The 21,520-nt window shown below is 43.2% G+C and overlaps 2 protein-coding genes across 2 annotated transcripts; one reads left to right on the plus strand and one right to left on the minus strand.

Moving 5' to 3' along the window:
* Positions 1–6,512: 6,512 nt before the first annotated feature.
* On the plus strand, positions 6,513–10,166 carry ATP5F1E (ATP synthase F1 subunit epsilon). Its single transcript, XM_073681051.1, has 3 exons — positions 6,513–6,675; positions 9,600–9,728; positions 10,032–10,166. The coding sequence occupies exons 1-2, from the start codon at positions 6,644–6,646 to the stop codon at positions 9,721–9,723; spliced, it is 156 nt and encodes a 51-aa protein (XP_073537152.1). The 5' UTR covers positions 6,513–6,643; the 3' UTR covers positions 9,724–9,728; positions 10,032–10,166.
* Positions 10,167–11,880: 1,714 nt separating this feature from the next.
* TUBB1 (tubulin beta 1 class VI) lies at positions 11,881–21,520 on the minus strand. The gene is made up of 5 exons (XM_073683043.1): positions 21,429–21,520; positions 20,845–21,015; positions 18,376–18,484; positions 18,179–18,289; positions 11,881–15,274 (listed from the first exon to the last, which is right to left on the minus strand). The coding sequence occupies exons 2-5, from the start codon at positions 20,899–20,901 to the stop codon at positions 14,178–14,180; spliced, it is 1,374 nt and encodes a 457-aa protein (XP_073539144.1). The 5' UTR covers positions 20,902–21,015; positions 21,429–21,520; the 3' UTR covers positions 11,881–14,177.

Consider the following 21,520-nt stretch of genomic DNA (forward strand, 5'->3'; position numbering starts at 1 on the left):
TTTTACTTTTAGACTTTGTCCCACTATAAGACTTTCACTTTTTTTTATTCTGATCACCTGCATAGCATAGGAATGGAGCACCATCCCTGTGCCATGCAGGCTGTCAGTGCTGCACAGTGAGAAGATAGTTTGGTCATGTACTGCGCATGACCAAAAAATCTTCCTGCTGTCTGGTGACCCGGATGTTGTCATGACGACATCGGGTTGTCATGGCAACATCCGGGAAGCCACGGCAGACAGCGCTGGAGGCCGGAAGAGGAGGTGAGTATACCGATCACCTCCCCTTAGCCACCGCAATGCTGCGATCGACTTCAATCGCAGCATTGCGGGGTTAATGTGCCGGGAGCGGTCCGGGACCGCTCCCTGCACATAGAACCGGGTGTCAGCTGTGACAATCAGCTGACACCCGCCGGCGATCGCACCCGCACAGCCTGTGTGCACGGACGATCGCCAAGACGTACTAATACGGGTCAGGCTCTTAAAGCCCAGGGCACAGACGGGTATTAGTACGTCTTGGGCTTTAAAGGGGTTAATGTATATGGATGTAAATTAATAAAAAACAGCATTTTCTATGTTTGAATTGTCACTCTCTGCAAAGAGAAACATTACCCATTAGGTCCCAGTCCAGAGCCTCTCACCTAGCCAAATCAGATCTCATACTTTGCACTGATGAGGGGCAGTACCCCGAAACACCGTGTCTGCAAATTGAGATTCTGATTTGGCTTTTAACCTAAGTCATGTGATCAGGCTCCTTAAAGAGTCTGTATTGACTTTTAGGATTGCTGCTTCCTATAGGTGGCGCTAGAGTTCTAGTCCTCTTCCTCTGAAAAGACAATTTGCATATTTAATTTCCATGCCTTACAAGTCTCCTCACTAACATTCCAGGCTTAGCTTACTCTCCACAAGGAGACACGTTACCTCTTAGACCCCATATGGCCTTTTCAAAATAATACTGAAAAATCTGTAAATATTTGGTTATTTCTTCTTTATATACGTGCCCCTGACTGCTGCGCCCTAGGCCATGGCCTAGGTTGGCTTTATGGGAAATCCGACCGTGTCTGGGACTGTTGCCAACTATGATTATGACGGACATCTATTTGGTCTTCACATAATCAGTAAAATACAAGAAGGTATCATTCATTAGATTTTATTACATGTAACACGGGACTTGCTAGGAAAATAGAAGATAAATGTAGTAAAATATTTCCAAGAGGAAAATGGTGACCATTTGTAGGTATAATTGACCAGTGATATTGCTTATCCCAAATAGCAAAAATGTGTATATTACGTTTTTTTTCTATGCGTTTTTATCGTTGTGTTTTTTTGTATCTTTTTGGTGTCATACAGTTATATGAAAAAGTTTGGGCACCCCTATTAATCTTAAGCTTAATGTTTTCTTAAAATTGGTGTTTTTGCAACAGCTATTTCAGTTTGATCTATGTAATAACTGTTGGACACAGTAATGTTTCTGCCTTGAAATGAGGTTTATTGTACTAACAGAAAATGTGCAATCTGCATTCAAACAAAATTTGACAGGTGCATAAGTATGGGCACCTCACCAGAAAAGTGACATTAATATTTAGTAGATCCTCTTTTTGCAAAAATAACAGCCTCTAGTCGCTTCCTGTAGCTTTTAATGAGATCCTGGATGAAGGTATTTTTGACCATTCCTCTTTACAAAACAATTCCAGTTCAGTTAAGTTTGATGGTCGCCGAGCATGGACAGCCCTCTTCAAATGATCCCACAGATGTTCAATGATATTCAGGTCTGGGGACTGGGATGGCCATTCCAGAACATTGTAATTGTTCCTCTGCATGAATGCCTGAGTAGATTTGGAGCGGTGTTTTGGATCATTGTCTTGCTGAAAGATCCATCCCCTGCGTAACTTCAACTTTATCACTGATTCTTGAACATTATTGTCAAGAATCTGCTGATACTGAGTGGAATCCATGAGTCCCTCAACTTTAACAAGATTCCCCGTGCCGGCATTGGCCACACAGCCCCAAAGCATGATGGAACCTCCACCAAATTTTACTGTGGGTAGGAAGTGTTTTTCTTGGAATGCTGTGTTTTTTTGCCGCCATGCATAACGCCTTTTTGTATGACCAAACAACTCAATCTTGGTTTCATCAGTCCACAGGACCTTCTTCCAAAAAGAAATTGGCTTCTCCAAATGTGCTTTTGCATACCTCAGCTGACTCTGTTTGTGGCGTGCTTGCAGAAACGGCTTCTTTCGCATGACTCTCCCATACAGCTTCTCCTTGTGCAAAGTGCGTTGTATAGTTGACCGATGCACAGTGACACCATCTGCAGCAAGTTGATGCTGCAGCTCTCTGGAGGTGGTCTGAGGATTGTCCTTGACTGATCTCACCATTCTTCTTCTCTGCCTTTCTGATGTTTTTCTTGGCCTGCCACTTCTGGCCTTAACAAGAACTGTCCCTGTGTTCTTCCATTTCCTTACTATGTTCCTCACAGTGGAAACTGACAGGTTAAATCTCTGAGACAGCTTTTTGTATCCTTCCCCTGAACAACTATGTTGAATAATCTTTGTTTTCAGATCATTTGACAGTTGTTTTGAGGAGCCCATGATGCCACTCTTCAGAGGAGATTCAAACAGGAAAACAACTTGCAAGTGGCCACTTTAAGTAGCTTTTCTCATGATTGCATACAGCTGGCTATGAAGTTCAAAGCTCAATGAGGTTACAAAACCTAAAAAAGTGCTTTAGTAAGTCAGTAAAAAGTAGGTAGGAGTATTTAAAACAAGAAAATGATAAGGGTGCCCATACTTATGCACTGTCAAATTTTGTTTGAATGCAGATTGCACATTTTCTGTTAGTACAATAAACCTCATTTCAATGCAGAAACATTACTGTGTCCAACAGTTATTACATATATCAAACTGAAATAGCTGTTGCAAAAACACCAATTTAAAGAAAACATTAAGCTTAAGATTAATAGGGGTGTCCAAACTTTTTCATATAACTGTATGTTAAATAAAACTGCTTTGTTTTTGATACTTCCAGGTATTTGGCTTTGACAAAACTTTATTGATATAGTGATGTGCGGATTACATGCGTTTTTTTTATGTGTTCCCACTGAAAAAACACTTGCGTTTCTTATCTGTGGATTTTCCACATCTAATGGAAGTCTATGGGGAAAATCTGCACCGAAAACTCTGCGTATCTGCAAGACTAAGTGACATGTTGCGGATTTAAAACACGCACCGCAGGTCAGTTTATGCTGAGAAAAAAAAAAAGCACAGTGTGAATGAGATTTCTATAAACCCCATCCAATTTTCTGGAACTTTTTGACACAATGGAAATACACAGCATTAAAAACGCACCAAAACTCATTGTGGGAAAATGGCCTAAGTGTTTATGCAGCATTTTTTACAGCCATAGGAAACAATAAGAAAGTACAAAAACATGACAAGAAAGCAACAAACAGGTTTTGCTGAATTTTTGCATCCTTGTTAAATATATATATATATTTTTATAGATGTACTATAGACAAATCACACATGTAATCTGCACCAAAAAATTGCAGTATTTGTACAGCTAAGAGGGAAGGTTTTGGCTGCTAAAATGCCACAAGTGAACATAACCTTTATCCACTCTGGTACAGCTCACATCTGTGTGAAATTCTAGTTCTTCTCGCAATCTGCTTTCAGCTTCATCACAAAGGAGAACTCTTGCTCATGTATATTATGGTGTCAGTTATGAGACACTGGAAGATTTTTTCAATAAGTACCCCTGTGGCAAACAACGGACCCCATTGATAATAGAGTTCACCTTGTTCTGCCTTGATGTTTGTAATTTTGGTGGGAAAAATAAAGGTGGTTTTAGATGAAGCGAAAAATCAGCAAATGAGCATTCTTGATTGGATTGTTTATGCCAGCATAATACTCTCGGTTATAAAACTCTAGGTTAGGCCTCTTTCACACGTCTGGATATTTCCGGTACTGGAAAAAACAGTACCGGAGATGTCCATGTGTACCTGTGTATGATACGTGTGGCAACCGTGTGCCGCATCAGTATCATACGTACCGGCGCCTGGGAATCAGCGGTACAGTTAGTGCTGTTCCCAAGCGCCAGGTGCTGAATGCTGCCCTCATCATTGTCCCACACTTGCGCTGCGATCAGCGCCAGCAGGGGACAATGATGAGAGTAGTAGTCTGCTCCTGCTGTGTCCAAAACTTGTAAAAATAAGAATAAAAAAAATCCTTATACTCACCTGTCCTAAGTATCCCACGCTGTAATCCATCTGACCGCACACGCTGAGGAGCAGAGGAGAATGACACGCTCCAGCGAGCGGGCTCCTGACCTGCGCTGAGCTCACCAAGTGGTGTTCTGTCACTCAGTGAGCTCAGCGCAGTTCCGGGGCCTGCTCACTGCAGCGATTCATTTTCTGCTCCTCAGCGTATGCGGCCAGATGGATGAGCGTAGGACACTTACGACAGGTGAGTATAAGGATTTTTTTATTTTATTTTTACAGGTTTTGGACACTGTGGGGGCAGAATACAACTGTCAACATTGTCCCCTGCTCACGCTGATCGCAGCGCAGACAGGGGACAATGATGACAGATGCCTGCAGCACCCAGTGCTTGGGAACAGCATGAACTCTACCACAGATTCCCAGGCACCGGTACGTGTCACATTGATGACACATGGATGTCATCCATATGTCATCAGTGTGCACGTATGCAGGACTCTGTGCGGCCCGTGTTGTGGGTAAAAAACGGACATGTCAGCGTGTTTTGCCCACGGAAACACTGACGTGCACAGACCCATTCACTTGAATGGGTCTGCTTGTGTTAGTGTCTCCAGTACTTATGAAAACGGACGTATGAAAGACCCCATATGGATAGTATACTCTCCGGTGTAAACAGGTGATGTGCTGATAATAACCTGATGCTGTATAAGGACACAATGATTGTGTAAGGCCTCATTAACATGTCTGTGTTGCACATACATGTATCCATTTTTTTCACGGATACAACACATATCCATTATAATAGTGCTATTCAGATGTTTGTGTTTTTCACGGACCGTGCGTACGTACAAAACACATGGAGACATGTCTGTATTTTTTCCAGCAGCATGGACGACAAGCGCTAATACAGGTCTATGGCAGCATGAAAAACACGTACAGCACACGGATGACATCCGTGTGCTCTCCGTATTTAACACTGTAAAGTATAGGAGAAGCTTTGTAATCTATTTATTTATTTCTTTATCCATCCTTGAAAAACACTGATAGTAAAAACGGACACAAGGACCATACACTGATCCAAACCACTGATGACATCGGTACAATTTTTCAGTAAATGAGCACCAAAATCAGCAGACCTAAATAGACCTTACCACTGCATTCGGTGCTACTCCTCTGTTTATTCCATGATAGAAGAAATAGCGCAATATCCTGTGCTTTTTATTCGCGGAAGTTAGTTAATGCCGTAAAAAAATTGTAATGCTGAATGGAGAACCAAATGTTTGTATTAATGATCGTTCTTCCCCCTACCATTTTGGTCGACCTGTGTGAATAGGCCAGTCAAGGAGTGCTGTTCCAGTTGTATAGTATGTAGTCGCCTTTTTGCGTGTTACTGCGCCAAAATTGGCCAGTGTGAATGGGCTTAAAGGGTAAATGTCATGTTGAAACTGGTATGTGATCTGCAGGCTGGATGTTATAGAGCAGGAGAAGCTGATCAGATGGATGCACATTTTTGTGGGGAAAGTTTCAGTAAACTTTGTGTTTTAATCATGAATACCCAGGTATTTCTATAGAGTCCAGTGGGCGGTCCTATTCAGTGATTGACAGTCTTCCTTATATGACTGCATGCAGAGACAGCTGTCAATCACTAGTAGGACCGCCCACTGGACTCCTGAATACAAACACCTGGGATTTAAATTACTAAAATAGAAAATATGCTGAATCTTTTCCCTACAAACCCAGATATCATTCTGCTCAGCTTCTCCCTCTCTCACCACACGTCCCCACAGCGGGCTACACGTACGTGATGGCTTCTCTTTGAAGTAGAAAATGTTTGTAAATGGGTTGTAATGCTTGGGACTAAAGCCCCAACGGTCTCCAATAATGCCGCAGAAACATCATAAATATGGTGCACCTCCCAAATGTCATACATATAGGTATTATAACCAAAAAATCCGGTGCACACTTATTATTAAATCTGCCTGCTGTTTCATTACTGAAGTGGATGAAGAATGAAAGTGTATTGTGAGTTACAATGCTCCATTACACAGCGCATGCACTCTTCACTAGACTGGGGCCTTCTGCCTGCTGCTTTCACTGAGGGGCATATTGTATTACAAAATGACGGACAGATTCTATTTCCACTTGTCAGTATTAAACCAGATGTCAATAAAGCTTTGATAAAAAAAAAAAGAAGCAGCAGCCCGGAAGATGCACCTGCCTCCTAATATTGCTTCTTCTGATTGGTTAGTATTAGCCGGCTCCTGCTCACGATTGGCTAACTAGGAATTATGTCCTGATTGGTTGACTGGTCTTTGTCCTCTCTTATGATTGGTGATTGACAGCGCGACTATCCTTTTCCTGTCGCATTCTCCCTCTGACCTTCTGTCTGAGCTGTTTCGGTCAGTGGACGGGTGTTGTGCGGCTGGCATCATGGTGGCGTACTGGAGGCAGGCAGGACTCAGGTAAGGGCGTGGGCTGAGAGGTGCTGCCGTGCTCACATAGGAGGAATGGTGTAGGCCTAGCTTCTGTGTGCGGCCTATCATTAGAAGGGGGTGAACCTGTGCCTGAAGCCTCTGTGCTCCCAGTATGGCCGTGCTGTGTCCCCCGCACCCCTTCCTGCAGAGCACGTGATTAGGGGCTCCATACAAGCAGTGCAAGGGGTTCTTACTAGTGCTGAGCTTCTATAAGAAGTCTGTCACCCCCTAATCAACATTCCACGACCTATGCCGGGATTATGGGGGGCTTAGCCCCTATAAAACCCATCGTAGCACTGCACTTGTTACCAGGGTAGGGCCTGAGTTTGGGCACACCATTGGTGCGGCCAAGAGTTTGGCTCACTGTTATGACCCCTCATTTTGCATGTTGAGCTCCATCCCCAGCTGGTGGTTGACTGCTGCTCTTCCCAGAATGGGCACTGCCTGATCTCTGCCCACATATGTGGTGCCCATATTATTGATGCCGGAGCGTGCACAGTGTGTGTGGATGTGTTCTCACTTCAGATGCCGCTCACTACACTTTTGGGAGTGTTAGTGTGGTGAGCAGCCTCTGTATGTGCACTGACACTGTGCAGCTCTGGTAGTGACATTGTGCGTTTGCACACACGCAGACTAAATTCAGACAGTGATGATACCCCGTTTCGAGGACCGGGCTGGTCTCTGTACTACCTGCTTGCTCCATTTCCTCCTTTTGCACGCTTGCCAGCTTATCACTTTATATTCGAGCGCACTGTCACTGTGCATTCAGTAATATCGCATAGTGAGCATGCTTCGGAATTGACATCTGGTGCTTAATCGTTAGCTCAGGGCCTAGCTCAGTCCCTGTAACGGACACATCGGTAAGGCTTCGTATCAGGGTGGAGAAAGTAGCTGCTTCTGTGGACGCCGCCCTGGCCTCTTGATGACATCCCATTTGAGTATCCTAGCATGCACTGGGTATTAGCAAATGAAACGTCATAGGAATAGACGTTTTAAAAAAATAAATAAACAAAAAAAGTAGGAAGATAGAGTACAGAGGGAATGGTAAGAAATGTAATTGAAGAATACTATAAAATTGATTAGATAATTATGAAAAGGACATTTCGGGTGAAATTCAGATTTGGCTTCGGATCTCTCTTTTTAAGAAAGTGTGGGAATTCGTCATGCAATCCATCGCTTCTTTTAATATTCATGATTTATGTATTTAATTCCAAACAAAATGATCAGTCATAGACAAATATTTATACCACGAGTAAGAACATCTAAAGTTCGAAACACGTTGGCTTTTTCTCCCGTCCCGCTTTTTTTTTTTATCTGTTTGTGATAAAATGATGTAGAATGAAATATTATTTTTTTTTTTTTATGAATTGTAAAGAAGTGATGAATCTACTACACAAAGTTCAATGTTTGCTCTAGGAAGTGAGTGCTGTTAATAAGAAGTGGGGGTGCATGCTAATGGTGCGCTGAAGCACCCTAATTTGCATGCATATTAAAAGTATTTTCTAAGAGACTGTACCAGTAACTGCCCCTATAATAATCACACTAACCCTGTATCTAAGTATAGATGGTCATCCCTTACATCAATATTAAAGACTCCCTTTGAAGGGAATCTGTCACCAGGTTTTTGCTACCTTGTCTGAGAGCAGCATGATGTGGGGGCAGGGAACCGGATTCCAGTGATGTTAGTTTCTTGGCTTCTTTCTATAATTTTGACAATCTGTCTTTTTTTATTTTGCTGCAGATCTAACAGTTCTCTGAATGCTGAGCTCTGTATAACCCCGCCCACACCACTGATTGGCAGCTTTCTGCCTATTCAGAGTGTACACAGAAAGCTGCCAATCAGTAGAGTGGGTCGGGTTATACAGAGCTCATGAATATGGAGGACTACATGGCCGCAGGATTGCTAGCCCTCTAATGATCTTCTGCTGATTTTAAACAGTGATTTTTATTAAAACTACACTAAGCAAAACAATAAGTGACACATCGCTGGAATCAGGGTCTCTGCCCCTACTTTATGCTGCTCTCAGATTAGGTGAAAAAAAAAAAAAAAACTGCTGACAGATTCCCATTAAGTATGCTGAGGTTTTGTTCTGCACTATACAGTACTACACTGTGATCACCACTTTACAGTAGAAGAACCTTGTGGCTTGTGCTCCATAAGGCTTCACAGGACACATGGAAACATAGCCGGAGCCATGCTATGTAGTGGTGTGATGCTGAACATATCCACCCCCCACCCTCAGCCCTTTACAGTGCTGCTGCCCTACCTATATAACCTGTACATGGGGTTGCATCCTGGATACATGATACCTCCACTGCCTACTATTTAAAAAAAAAAAAAATAATAATAATAATAAATTGCTTTTATGGGAATAGGTTTGCAATGTATTCTTTATTGATCACAGGGGTGATATTCAACCTATTGTCCACCCTGAATGTCTCCATGTAATGCTGAGATGTATTGGATTTCTTATAAATGGTGCAGACACCATTGCCAGTAGCAACCCAAGCCCTGCCATCATTTTGTGTTGGTGCCGGAGAATGAATGCTCAGATCTGATGGTCTTTCTTCAATAATGTCTATTGTTTTTTCATGTGACATGTGTAATACTACAATTCTCCAGTGGGGGCACTGCAGGGCAAGCAAACGCCTGATGCCAGGACATCCTGCGATTCTTATTATCATGCATATTCCTAGCTTTATCCCTGAACATTCATGGTGTATCCACAGGACCTCTGAGACTTTTTCCTGTCATGGGAGGTTGGGGGTCTATTGACATCTGTTCGTTCATTCCTAGCTGCCACCTCAAGGGAAAGGATTATTGCAGGGGACGTTTCAGTCTGATCATAACTTGCAGTTTAGGTACACTCACATGACTTGGGTCTGGACTTAGTGTCTCCATCTTTTCACAGCTACATCCGCTACTCTCAGATCTGCGCCAGGGCGGTGAGAGCGGCTCTGAAACCACAACTCAGAGCGGAGGCTGACAAGGTATCAGTCGCCAACGTGAGGCTCATCAAACCGAAGAAAGAGTAAAAGAGGTGAGTGCTTGTACATGTCCTTACTGATGGGACGATGGCTGTCCTAACAGGGGGCAGTGCCCTGCGGGAAAGGTATCCCCAGTAAATATAGGGCATATAGATGGCAGTGATAGTGGTGTGCAGAGCTGCATGTCCACAGATACGTGGAAAGCGGAAAATAACCTGTGATGCACCTGTCCTCTCCACAGACATAATCAACATGTAGGTTTGCTGCACACAATCGCCCTCATCCACAGTTACTGAGTCAGTATCATGGAAACGTTCTTCTCTACTCCGCAGTGACTGTGACTACTTGTCTTTCAGATTCTCTCCACCAGAATTTCCATCTTGGAACAAGATGATTCCCACGAAGCCGCCTCCCGTCTGAACATGTCGCTGTTCCTGTCCTGAAGTACACTGACTAAATAAGTGAATAAATTAGGATGTATTATTTGTAAATGTCTCCTGTCTTTCCACTTCTTCAGTGAACAGAGCTTTATTGTAAAGTTTGACCTCTCAAACCAATAGTGCCCTCCTCAATCCTTGCATATTGCTGAGATGTGGGTTACTGTGATTCTTGCACTATAAAGCTGCTCCCCTATGATACTATGGGGGATCAACATGACTTGCACAATGTCGCCTCTGCAAAGCCTGGGGGGGTGGACTATGAGGAAAAAGACAACGCAATAAGGTTTTATCCGAGGGAGATAATGTTTAAACAAGGTTATGCTAACCTGATTTAGTTGTGTATACACAACATTTCCATGACTTATAAATCCAGCTGCTGCAGGTCCAACGGGTCATCAGACCGGGAAAACACAGATGAGGAGGATTTGCGGATAATCTGCGCTGCTGGTATCACACATAATAGATTCAAATCCAGACAAAGTATTTTGCGTTTTTTCTTCAGTCAACGCGTTTCAGACTTCTTAAGGACAAGGGTTTTCTTGTCTTGATGAAGAAGTCTGTGTGTTGACTGAAGAAAGAAAAAACGCTAAATACTTTGTCTGGATTTGAATCTATTATGTGTGATACCAGCAGCGCAGATTATCCGCAAATCCACCTAATTTAAGTTTAGGGGAGGGTGAAATACCTCTTTTACCAAAGGGAAATCTGTCCGGCCTTATTCAAATGTCCATGGTAGTCATCTATATGCTGTCTGTTTTCCATGGACGGCACACACTTATTCCGGTCTGTGCCTATGGACCATATGTACTGATGGGTATGTATGAAAATATTGTAGACCTGTACCACTGTGGTGGGCTTTTCAGGTTGAATGCTGGACACTATATAGATGCCATCCAATTTTCATAGACTTGTTGCTAAGAGACACTGAGAACCCCCTTCTTGGCCTCCTTCCATTTATTTTAACATATGGGGGGAAAAATAGCTTCCACCCTGCTGATAAAAACTGACAGCGAATGCAAACTAATCAGAAAATGGGCCATCCTACTGATAACGACCAATCTGTACTCCGGCTCCCCCTTCTGGTATGACTATCACACTGCACACGTGGAGTGACATCTGTACACAGTAAACGAAGAGGATGTGACACTTGCATTGATATGTGTGAAGATGGTTTCTGTCTTCTTTCTTCACTTGTGTTATCACCAGGGACTGTGCTTCCTTCCCTGCATTATATCTGTCACTCTCCCTAGCAGTGATGAAAGTCCACTGTATCGAGGCCTATCGATGGGTCTGTTCTAGCTTTTAGCAGAAGACTCTGGCTATGACGCGCATGGACTATTTTTTTTATTTTATTTTTTTTTTTACCACCTGATGTACAGTTGTCTCATCTGTAATCCAAAAAAGGGAAGTATAGCAGAGAGGATGCGGGTGATTCTGTCTTATGATAAACCCACGTGTCTATACTTCTTGTAATGACACAGCAGAGGAAAGTGCTGTGTATCATGTGATGTATGGAAACTAGATCATAGAGGAAAGTCATAATCAGTATGTAATCTGGTTACACGTCTAACCAAGTCCGAGGCATCAGATGGTTGCCCAATTGTGCGAGACACAGGCTGTACACGTCTTACCTTACCTGCTAGCCACGTTCAGGAGAACAAGAGCTGCTCCCGTCTTTGCAATTTTCATCTACACCATGGGACCTTTTGTATAGGAATGTAAGGAAACTTTACTCATGACATGATTTTGTTTCTTTATTGTGCACCAAGAAGACTAATACAAGCAAAGCCATAAAGGAAACTTACATTTAGGCCTTATTCACACGTCAGTGTCTCCAGTAAGTGTGGTGACAGTTCTCACACGTACCGGAGACACTTACACACTGTGCACATGTCAATCTGTTTCCATGGACCGTGTGTCAGTTGTTGCACGGGCCACAAAACGCCCTGCACACTGACACACATATGACGTGTGTGTCATCAGTATCACACATATCGGTGCCTGGGAATCAGTGGTACAGTTAGCGCTGTTCCCAAGAGCCGGGTGCTGGAGGCAGCTCTCATCATTGTACCCTGCTTGTGCTGCAATCAGCACCAGCAGGGGACAATGTTGAGAGTTGTATTCTGCCCCCTCTGTCTCCAACAAGTGTAAAACTAAGAATAAAATAAACACGTTCTTCTGTCCAAAGTTAAAATAACTCCGTGTCCCATTCCGTAATCCATTTGACTGACATTTCTTTATCAGCGTTAAATGTGAGGCGACTGCACATGCTGGGGTGCAGGGGAAAATGACTCGCTGAGCTCAGTGAGTGACAGTTCAGGGGCCCACTTGCTGCAATGAGTAATTCTCCTCAGCGTATGCAGTCGCCTCAAGCCACTGATCAAGCTGATGAAGAAATGACTGTCAGATAGATTTTGGCCTGGGACATTATGGATTTTTCAACTTCGGACAGATGAGTATAATGTGTATTTTATTCTTAAATTTTACACTTGTTGGAGACAGCTGGGGCAGAATACAACTCTCAACATTGTCCCTTGCTGACGCTGATCTCTGCGCAAGCAGGGGACAATGATGAGACTTGCCTTCAGCACCTGGTGCTTTGGAACAGTGCTAACTTTACTGCTGATTCCCAGGTGCCAGCATGTGTGATTCTGATGTGGAACACTGTTGCCACACAAGTACACACGGACAACTCTGGTACTAGTTTTTTCAGTACCGAAAATATCAGGACGTGTGAAAGCGACCTCAGGCTGCTTTTTAAGAGAATAAGTCTGAAAATCAGCAGTAAATAACACAGTACATTGTGGAGGCCTTACCAAGCTACACATGAGCGTCAAAATGTTGCTTTCGGGTTGGAGATGGAAAGAAATGTTGGCCTCCTAACATATGCACAATAGAAGTATCACTAGTATAAGGGGATCATTTATAACAGCAGTGGCACTTTTTGCAGCTTTGACAGAAGAAATAGCACCATGTGCACCCCACTTATTCCCCCCTCTCCTCCTCCTTATCAAAGCCAGACACACTTATCTGGCAGCAGATATTTGCTATGTTACCGGAGAGCAATGTAGGCGCAGAGACCCTGTTTCCAGCACTGTGTCACTTACTGGTCTGCTTGTTGTTGGTTCAATAAAATCAGTGTTTTATCACCAAGAGATTATCACTAGAGAACAAGTGGTCTTGTGCCATGTAGTCCTCCTGCTCTGTGTAGCACCCCAGTCTCCACTAATTGTCATTTTTCTGCCTATGCACAGTATACACAGAAAGCTGCCAATCAGTGGTGTGGGCGGGGTTATACAGAGCTCAGCATTTAGAGAACTGATAGCTCTACAACAGCAAAAACGGATTGTATCAAAATTACGGAAAGCAGCCCAGTAAGTGACACATCGCTGGAATCAAGGTCTTTGTCCCTACATCATGCTGCTCTCAGCTTACATAGCAAAAACCTGGTGATAGATTTCCTATAAGGAGATGAATGGAGCTTTAGAAAGCCTGGGCTTGTTACACATGTAATATTTGACAATAGCAAAACATTTCTTAAAGCACCTCTGAAAATCAGAATAATCACATTTTGCCTACAAAATGTCTGTCCTAGATCTTTATATACAGAAAATAATGTACAGAGTGAGCAATATATTATGTTCCAGAACTTGTAAAGTCCAATTTCCACAAAGCCTCCAGGTGTCATTCAAACATCCATGATTTTCACAGATTATAGTCTATGGGACTGTTCACATATCAATTTTTGTTATATCCAAAAAAAACAACAAAACCCTGTTCCTGCACACAGATGAAAAATTGGTCTTTTTCACATACGAAGAAAAAAAAAAAAAAAAAAAAAATGGCTGTCAGAATGAGGCTTTAGATGTAGGCCTCAATCAAATGTTAGCAGATTATATGTTCTATACTAAAAACATCATTGGGGATCTGTAATACCTTTAATCATTCAATAGTCCTGTGGTTAGGCCTGGACTTGGAGCTGCATTATGGCCATCTGAATGAGACCCAAGTTATTGCAGTACAAGTGGTACTGAGAGCTCATCGCCAAATCTTAAAGGTCTTCTACATGTAAACCTTTTCTATAGTCTTTTTTATTTGCACTACTTCTGTTTCTTCAACCTCTTCTTCAAAATAGTCCTCCATCTCAGCTGTGGCCTCCTGGTACTGCTGGTATTCTGCAATCAAGTCATGGGTGTTACACTCAGCCTCGGTAAACTCCATCTCATCCATGCCCTCTCCCGTGTACCAGTGGAGGAAGGCTTTCCTTCGGTACATGGCTGAGAACTGTTCAGCAATCCGTCTGAAGATTTCCTGGATGGCTGTGTTGTTGCCAATAAAGGTTGAAGCCAACTTGAGACCACGGGGTGGGATGTCGCACACTGCAACCTTGACGTTGTTGGGAATCCACTCCACGAAGTAGGCACTGTTCTTGGATTGCACAGCCAGCATCTGTTCATCCACTTCTTTGGTGGACATTAGACCACGGAAGATTCCAGCCACTGTTAGGTAGCGGCCATGGTGTGGGTCACAGGCTGTCATCATGGTCCTGGAGTCAAACATCTGTTGGGTTAGCTCAGGCACTGTCAGAGCTTTATATTGTTGGCTTCTGCGGGATGTTAGAGGAGCAAAACCAGTCATGAAGAAATGAAGACGAGGGAAAGGCACCATGTTGACTGCTAACTTTCTGAGATCAGCATTAAGCTGACCAGGGAATCGCAGAGAAGTAGTCACTCCACTCATTGTCATGGAAACCAGATGGTTAAGGTCACCATATGTTGGGTTGGACATCTTCAGTGTGCGGAAGCAGATATCGTACAAGGCTTCGTTGTCAATGCAGAAGGTCTCATCTGTGTTCTCAATCAGTTGGTGGATGGACAAGATGGCATTGTAAGGCTCCACCACTGTGTCTGACACCTTGGGGGAGGGCATAATGCTGAAGGTGTTCATAATCCTGTCTGGGTATTCTTCACGAACCTTGTTAATAAGAAGCGTGCCCATTCCAGATCCGGTTCCTCCTCCGAGAGAGTGCACCAGCTGAAATCCTTGAAGACAATCACAGCCTTCGCTCTCTTTTCTCGCTATATCCATCACAGATTCAATCAGCTCGGCTCCCTCGGTATAGTGGCCTTTTGCCCAGTTGTTGCCAGCTCCAGAGTTACCTGTTACATAAAACAAAGATGTTTGTCAACTTATTCCAGTCCATGATGATGTCCAAAACTACAGAAGTCCACTGACCTTACAGAGTCTGCTTGAAAGACACATTTCCTAAGCAATATGAGTGGAATCCCTCCTTACAGATTTTGTAACAATCTATAGAATAAGAGCTCCAGGACCACCATTACCATTGTCTAGACCAGTGTTTCCCAAACTTCAACTCGGCCCCCAACAATTCAGGTTTTCAGGATTTCCTCAGTATTGCACAGGTGATGGAATTATTATTAAAGACATCAGAACTGTGCAATACTCAAGAAATCCTGAAAACATCATCTGTTGAGGGCCGAGAGGACTGGAGTTTAAGAAAAATTGCCTACTCTAGACCAATCATTCCCAAACTCCAGTCCTAACAGCCCCCAACTCATCTTTTCAGGATTTCCCTAGTATTGCACAGGTGATGGAAGTATCAAGTCATCAACAATTGCCACAGGTTTCTCACCTGTTCAATACTAAGGTAATCCTGAAAACATGATCTGTTGGGGGGTTGTGAGGACTGGAGTTTGGGAAACACTGGTCTAGACCATAGTGTCCGAACACAAACTTCTCAACCTCCTATCTACTTACGAGGAAGCTGGATTCAGGTCAGGAGGCCCGCAACTAGTCTGGACTTCGTGGTCTGTTATCGCACAGTGAAAGCTTGGTCTGTGTAACCGGCCTTATGGACACACACTCCCAATAATGACAATGGAGAGAGAGGAGATAATGTCACATTTTTATGTCATCTCTCTAGAGTGCATCGCATTGGTCTAGCAGACCCCAATCGATGCAGATCCTGTGGGTATCGTGTAAATGTATCAGGTTGGGAGATCTATGTAATGGAGGACTTTGGAAATCTGCATTGTGTTATACCGTGGGCGATGCATGACACAGTGATTTCTAAGAGAGCATCCTAGTCGTCTTCTGAGCTGGCCAGATGCAGCCTTGTCTATCGTGACACAGACAAGCAGGCCGTGTCCACAGAATGGTGTTACAGGCTGTAAGGTGTGCACTCCTGGCTAAAAAAAGTCTACAAATCACATTGTATAAACGTCTACAGCAGCAGTCCTAACCTGGCGGACTGTGATCTGTATCCAGGACAGGGATGCCAGATGTCCACTCTCTGCAGACCTGCCATCATAGATGCATTGCAGGAGGACAGTATCTTCTCAAATGCATCTTTGGATCGTGAGTCTGACATCAGGGGCAGGACTACTGTCGGGGCCTTGTGGTGGTACTTGGAAGTGAAGAAGTGTCGGGAGCAGTGAGTATATATTTGCCTATTTTTTTGCCTGGTCTTGGGTCTGTATTAACTTAGAGGTTTGTTTTTCTCACTAAAACAATAATAAATCCTGTAACTAATTCTACGACGTTTGCAAGAAATCAATAAGATGACACAACATTCAGCTTGGACCTGCACCTGTGGATCCTAGGTAAATGAATCCGGTCTATAGTCTTATATTCTTATCTATTTCCACTATTCACATATTCAAGTAGGACTGGGATATCCTTCTTGATAAATATAATATTATAGGTTATGGGTACTATATTCTTTGATGGGATGTTGATCCAGAGAAACTAGTCTGATCGCCATATGTGGAATCGGGAAGGATATGGGTAATATAGGGCAATAGGGATATGGGTAATATAGGGCAATTCGCATCTGCCTCACTGGGTTTTTTGCCTTCTGGATCGACATGTTAGGCCACAGTTCCACTATCAGTATTTGGTCAGTATTTTTTTTCTCAGAAGTGGGAGCCAAAAGCAGGTGAGGAACAATCACAGAAAGGCTATGTGCCCATGATGCAGAAATGCTCCGGATTTTTCCTGAGCATTTCTGCATCTCCCTGGCAGAAAAAACGCATGCGGATTGTACATGCGTTTTCTCAGCCAGGGACAAGCGTTTGTCACGCGTTTTGCTCATGCGGGTTGTCAAGAGCTTTTCCGAGTGATTTTAGCATCACTTGGAAAGTGCTTGACAACTTGGTCACACTATATAAATCCATGCAACCGGCATGAATTTATATAGTGTGACCAAGTTAATAATTAAAAAAAATAATAAAATGGTAAAAAATAAAAAAACATTATACTCACCTCCCTCGGTCTCCCTGGTGGCTCGTGGTGGTGTAAAAGGACCTTCCATGATGTCATTTAGTCATGTGACAGGTCACGCGACCGCGTCAGCGACTAAATGACGTCATGGAAGGTCCTTTTACACCATCACGAGCAACCGGGGAGCCAGGACGCACCATAGAGGAGACCGGGGGACATCGGAAGGTGAGTATAATGTATATTTTTTATTTTAAATTCTTTTTTTTAACAGGTACTATGGTACCCAGGTATGGTCTCTTCTCCAGACCGGGGTACCATCCGCACATTGAATCGCTTAATATCCGCATATGCACGTGTAGTCATACGGATATTAAGCGATTCAATGCAAGTCAATGGCGGCAATTACGCTGCGTGTCCACAAAATTAAGGACATTGCTTTTCCGCAATGATAATCCGCAGTGGAAATTTCCGCAGCATGTGCACAGCACATGCGGATTACCATTGGGGACCATGGGGCACGTATTACCAAGCGTTTTTTTAAAGCATTTTCACTGTGGAAATTCCCGGCCAAAACACTTGAAAAACACATAGTGGGCACACAGCCAAAAGGTATAATAGGAACAAGTCACCAATTCTGCATTTATCACCCACTCCTGGTTTTGGCTCCCACTCCTGAGAAAAAATACTAACCGAATACTGACAAAATACTGATAGTGGGGCTGTGACCTTAGGGTGTAGGTTTAACTCTATGAACTTGCGTCTTCTTTCAACCTTAAAAGTATGAAACCTACAAAAAGATGTTGTGTGTATATTTTCATTACCGTGGATGAAACTGTCAGGACGGAACAGAGGTCCAATAGTGCTGGAGCGTAGACTGTCCATGGTGCCAGGCTCCAGATCCACAAGCACGGCTCTAGGAACGTACTTATGGGCTGCGGAAGGAGGGCAGAGAACACAATATTTGAAATAATCCCTGGCAATGAGAGAGAAGCTGAGTAATTCATGAAGAGATACTTACAATGCGCCTCGTTGAAGTAGACATTGATCCTCTCCAGCTGCAGGTCGGAGTCGCCTTTGTAACTGCCTCCATTATCGACACCGTGTTCATCACTAATCACTTCCCAGAACTACAGAGAAACACAGAGGTCACCAAGGCTCTCGGCTCGGTGTAATAGCGAGCACACCACACTTCATGAACATCCAGAAACCCTTCTGTACAATGTAGATAGTTATATCCGTACTGTAAAACTCCTAATAAAGTAATGGCTGATATGAGCCAATGCCGTGCAAATAAGCAAGTGGACTGCAAGGTTCATCTGTAGCCTTCTCCTCTGTCTATGGGGCGGGAGTGACACTGTTTTAGGATGATAGCCCAAACCTTGTCTTCCTACTACAGGGCAGCCCCTTTAAGAAGGATGCTTGGAACAGTTGGGTTCTGTGCAGCTCAGTATTTTTAGAAGGAGACCACATTCTAACTTCTCCCCATCCAGAAGGAAGAAGCTGCGGTTTTCTGACAGCTCAGGAAAGAAGAACATTGCAGTAGTGGAAGACTGCTATCTTCATCTCCATTCAGCAGACCTGCCCATGTCCCCTTATCAGTCCCCCACAGCTGAAGCCTGGGGCACACCCTCTGCTACCAGCCCTGCCAGGCCCCCTCATTCCCTCGCTTGCACTTTACTGATGTACAGAAAATCTTCAAGCTCCCATACATTGTACACTGTCTCTCCACGCCTCCGACATATAGTGCTGCTATTCCTATGAAACATGGACCTACCAACTACAGCTACACGACTGCCTCGTAGTATTCTGAGGATGACCCCTTACTAGGGTTGGTGGTGACATTTTCTTATCCCAAAAAAAAAAATAAAAAAAATTTTGACCTTGGCCAAATTAGCACTTTACTTCATTGAAAATAAGTGTTTGCCACAAAAATGTGGTGCCACTCATCCCCAAGATTAAAACCTGATATATGTATAATAATATACATATTGTTGTTTCTCCAGAAAGCAGAGGGACCAGTTAGTCTGAATACACACAAATTGTCAGCAGGTCCCAATGAAATAGTCAGGATCTGCTAAGATAAATCTCATGTCTGTAGTTACAATTAAGATCATGTGTCGATTTTAGCAAATAAAGCTTATTCTGTATATCACAGGTCCTGATTTTCAAGATCTTTGCTTACTGTCCCTTGTTTTATTACATTAGAGCTCTCATACGATGTAGTGTAAAGAGCCCAGATCCGGTGTGATCATCGCGTGACCACAACTCGGTTTCCATTCAATGACTGCAAACTGTGAACTGAAAAATTTGCAAGAGGAATTGATGCACAAAGAGAAGATTGAGAACTATTCACACAGATGCAGAATACTGAGAAGCTCTTGGACATCTCCACGTCTTGGCTTTTGCACTAGACACTTCATTTTCCATGTTTGTTGTCATCCTTGTGCAGTTGACCGTCGTGCCGATATACAACAATCACAGCTAAATGAAACCTAAACCTTCCTCTAAACTTGTGAGAAGTAACAGATACATACAGAAGGTAACGGAGACCGAAAATCTATCACTTGTGCAATTTGAAGACAAGACTGGTCTGATTTTAAATACAGGCGTCTAACAGGCCCAGCAGTCATGGCAACCTTCATTGGGAGAATTTTTCAAAAATATACTCTCCAATGGAAAACCAATAGGCCCCAATACTAAAAATAAAAAGTATACTGATTAGGTCTCCTACAGAAGGAAGAAAACTGAATCTCTACCCAATAAGTCAATGTCCGACCTTAATGACTAAAGGTGCTGTTTTCCCCCTATACTGTCGGGGGAGCAAAAGCTCCGATACAGCTGTGAATAAATGGATCTCTCTTCTTAGTGAAGACTAATATTCTTAAAGAAGTAATGGGCAATGAAAAAAACGAATCAAAAACGCATCAAAATTTGCATCAGCGTTTTTGATGGCAAAATAGAATGGGGTTCTTTTTTTTCACAGAACTTTGTGTACATGCATAAATAGAGACAGAAGGACAGTGAAAAAAATGTTGAAAAAACGCATCAAACAACGCGTTTTTGATGCAGCTGATTTCCTGCCAGAGATCAGTTTTGGCGCAGATTTGTTGTGGAAAAAAAACCTAACATGTCTGAACATAGCCTTAGACTCCATACACTGGACTAAACTTTCCTGTGCAGTTACAGAATAGGCTGAGCCGAAAGCCAACTTAGTAGAGATCCAGATCCAAATGTAGCAGAGTAGAGTTTGACATCATGATCTGTTCTTGTGGTTTTATATAGGACTGTTCTTAAACCTACAAGATTATCCTAACTGAAAGCGTTTACTCGCTGACATAGTCCTATAAGAAGTTTATTTCTGCTACATCCGTATCCTCTACATATAATCCAAAATGAGAAAGCAGTCCCCAGTAAAACATCTATCACTGTAATAATGATATCATCCTTCTATCCCCATCACTTGTGTTGTGCATAGGACGTCACGCACCTTTGCTCCTATTTGATTCCCGCACTGACCGATCTGCAGATGGACGATTTCACGCATCCTGGACTCCGGGAGGAACGTTCTGGTCGGTTCTGTGGTTCAAAGACTGTGACGCGGCAAAACTTCATAGGAGATTATATACTGGCGCTGACGTCACCGGCAGCATTATTATCTCTGCACAAGTGGAGGGAGCATATAACGGGTATGGGTGGGTTATGTTATTCACCGTAAGAATCACCTACTAAGTATAAAAAGGTGAAGAAAATTGTAACAATTAAAAAAAAATTATAGATATAATTGTTAAATACTTCTTAATTCCAGGACAAGCAGCAGCTGGTTTGGCCACCATTAGGACTCCCACTTGGGCACTGCTCAGCTTTCCCAGAGTCCTGAATGGTAAATCTATCCATACATGTAGAGTCATCCTCCACTGTCTGATCACTAGAGTAGGGCAGATCTTCTTTTCAGGAGTCTTGGAAAGATGGGTGACCAGCACCATAAACGCTATAATGGCAGTCATCTGCCTTTTTCCCAGAAGCAAGTCTTACCAAGAACCGGAGGAGCAGAATATGTAAGAAGGGTCTTACCAAGGAGCAGAGGGTTACTTTGCAGAGTTTTCGAAATGGAGTCACCCCAGGAGAAGAGATGTCCACAAGCCAAACCACGTCATCAGCTCAGC

This window comes from Phyllobates terribilis, unplaced genomic scaffold (assembly GCF_046119375.1).
Source record: "Phyllobates terribilis strain yellow unplaced genomic scaffold, ASM4611937v1 Scaffold_5__5_contigs__length_657084704, whole genome shotgun sequence".
NCBI lineage: Eukaryota > Metazoa > Chordata > Amphibia > Anura > Dendrobatidae > Phyllobates > Phyllobates terribilis.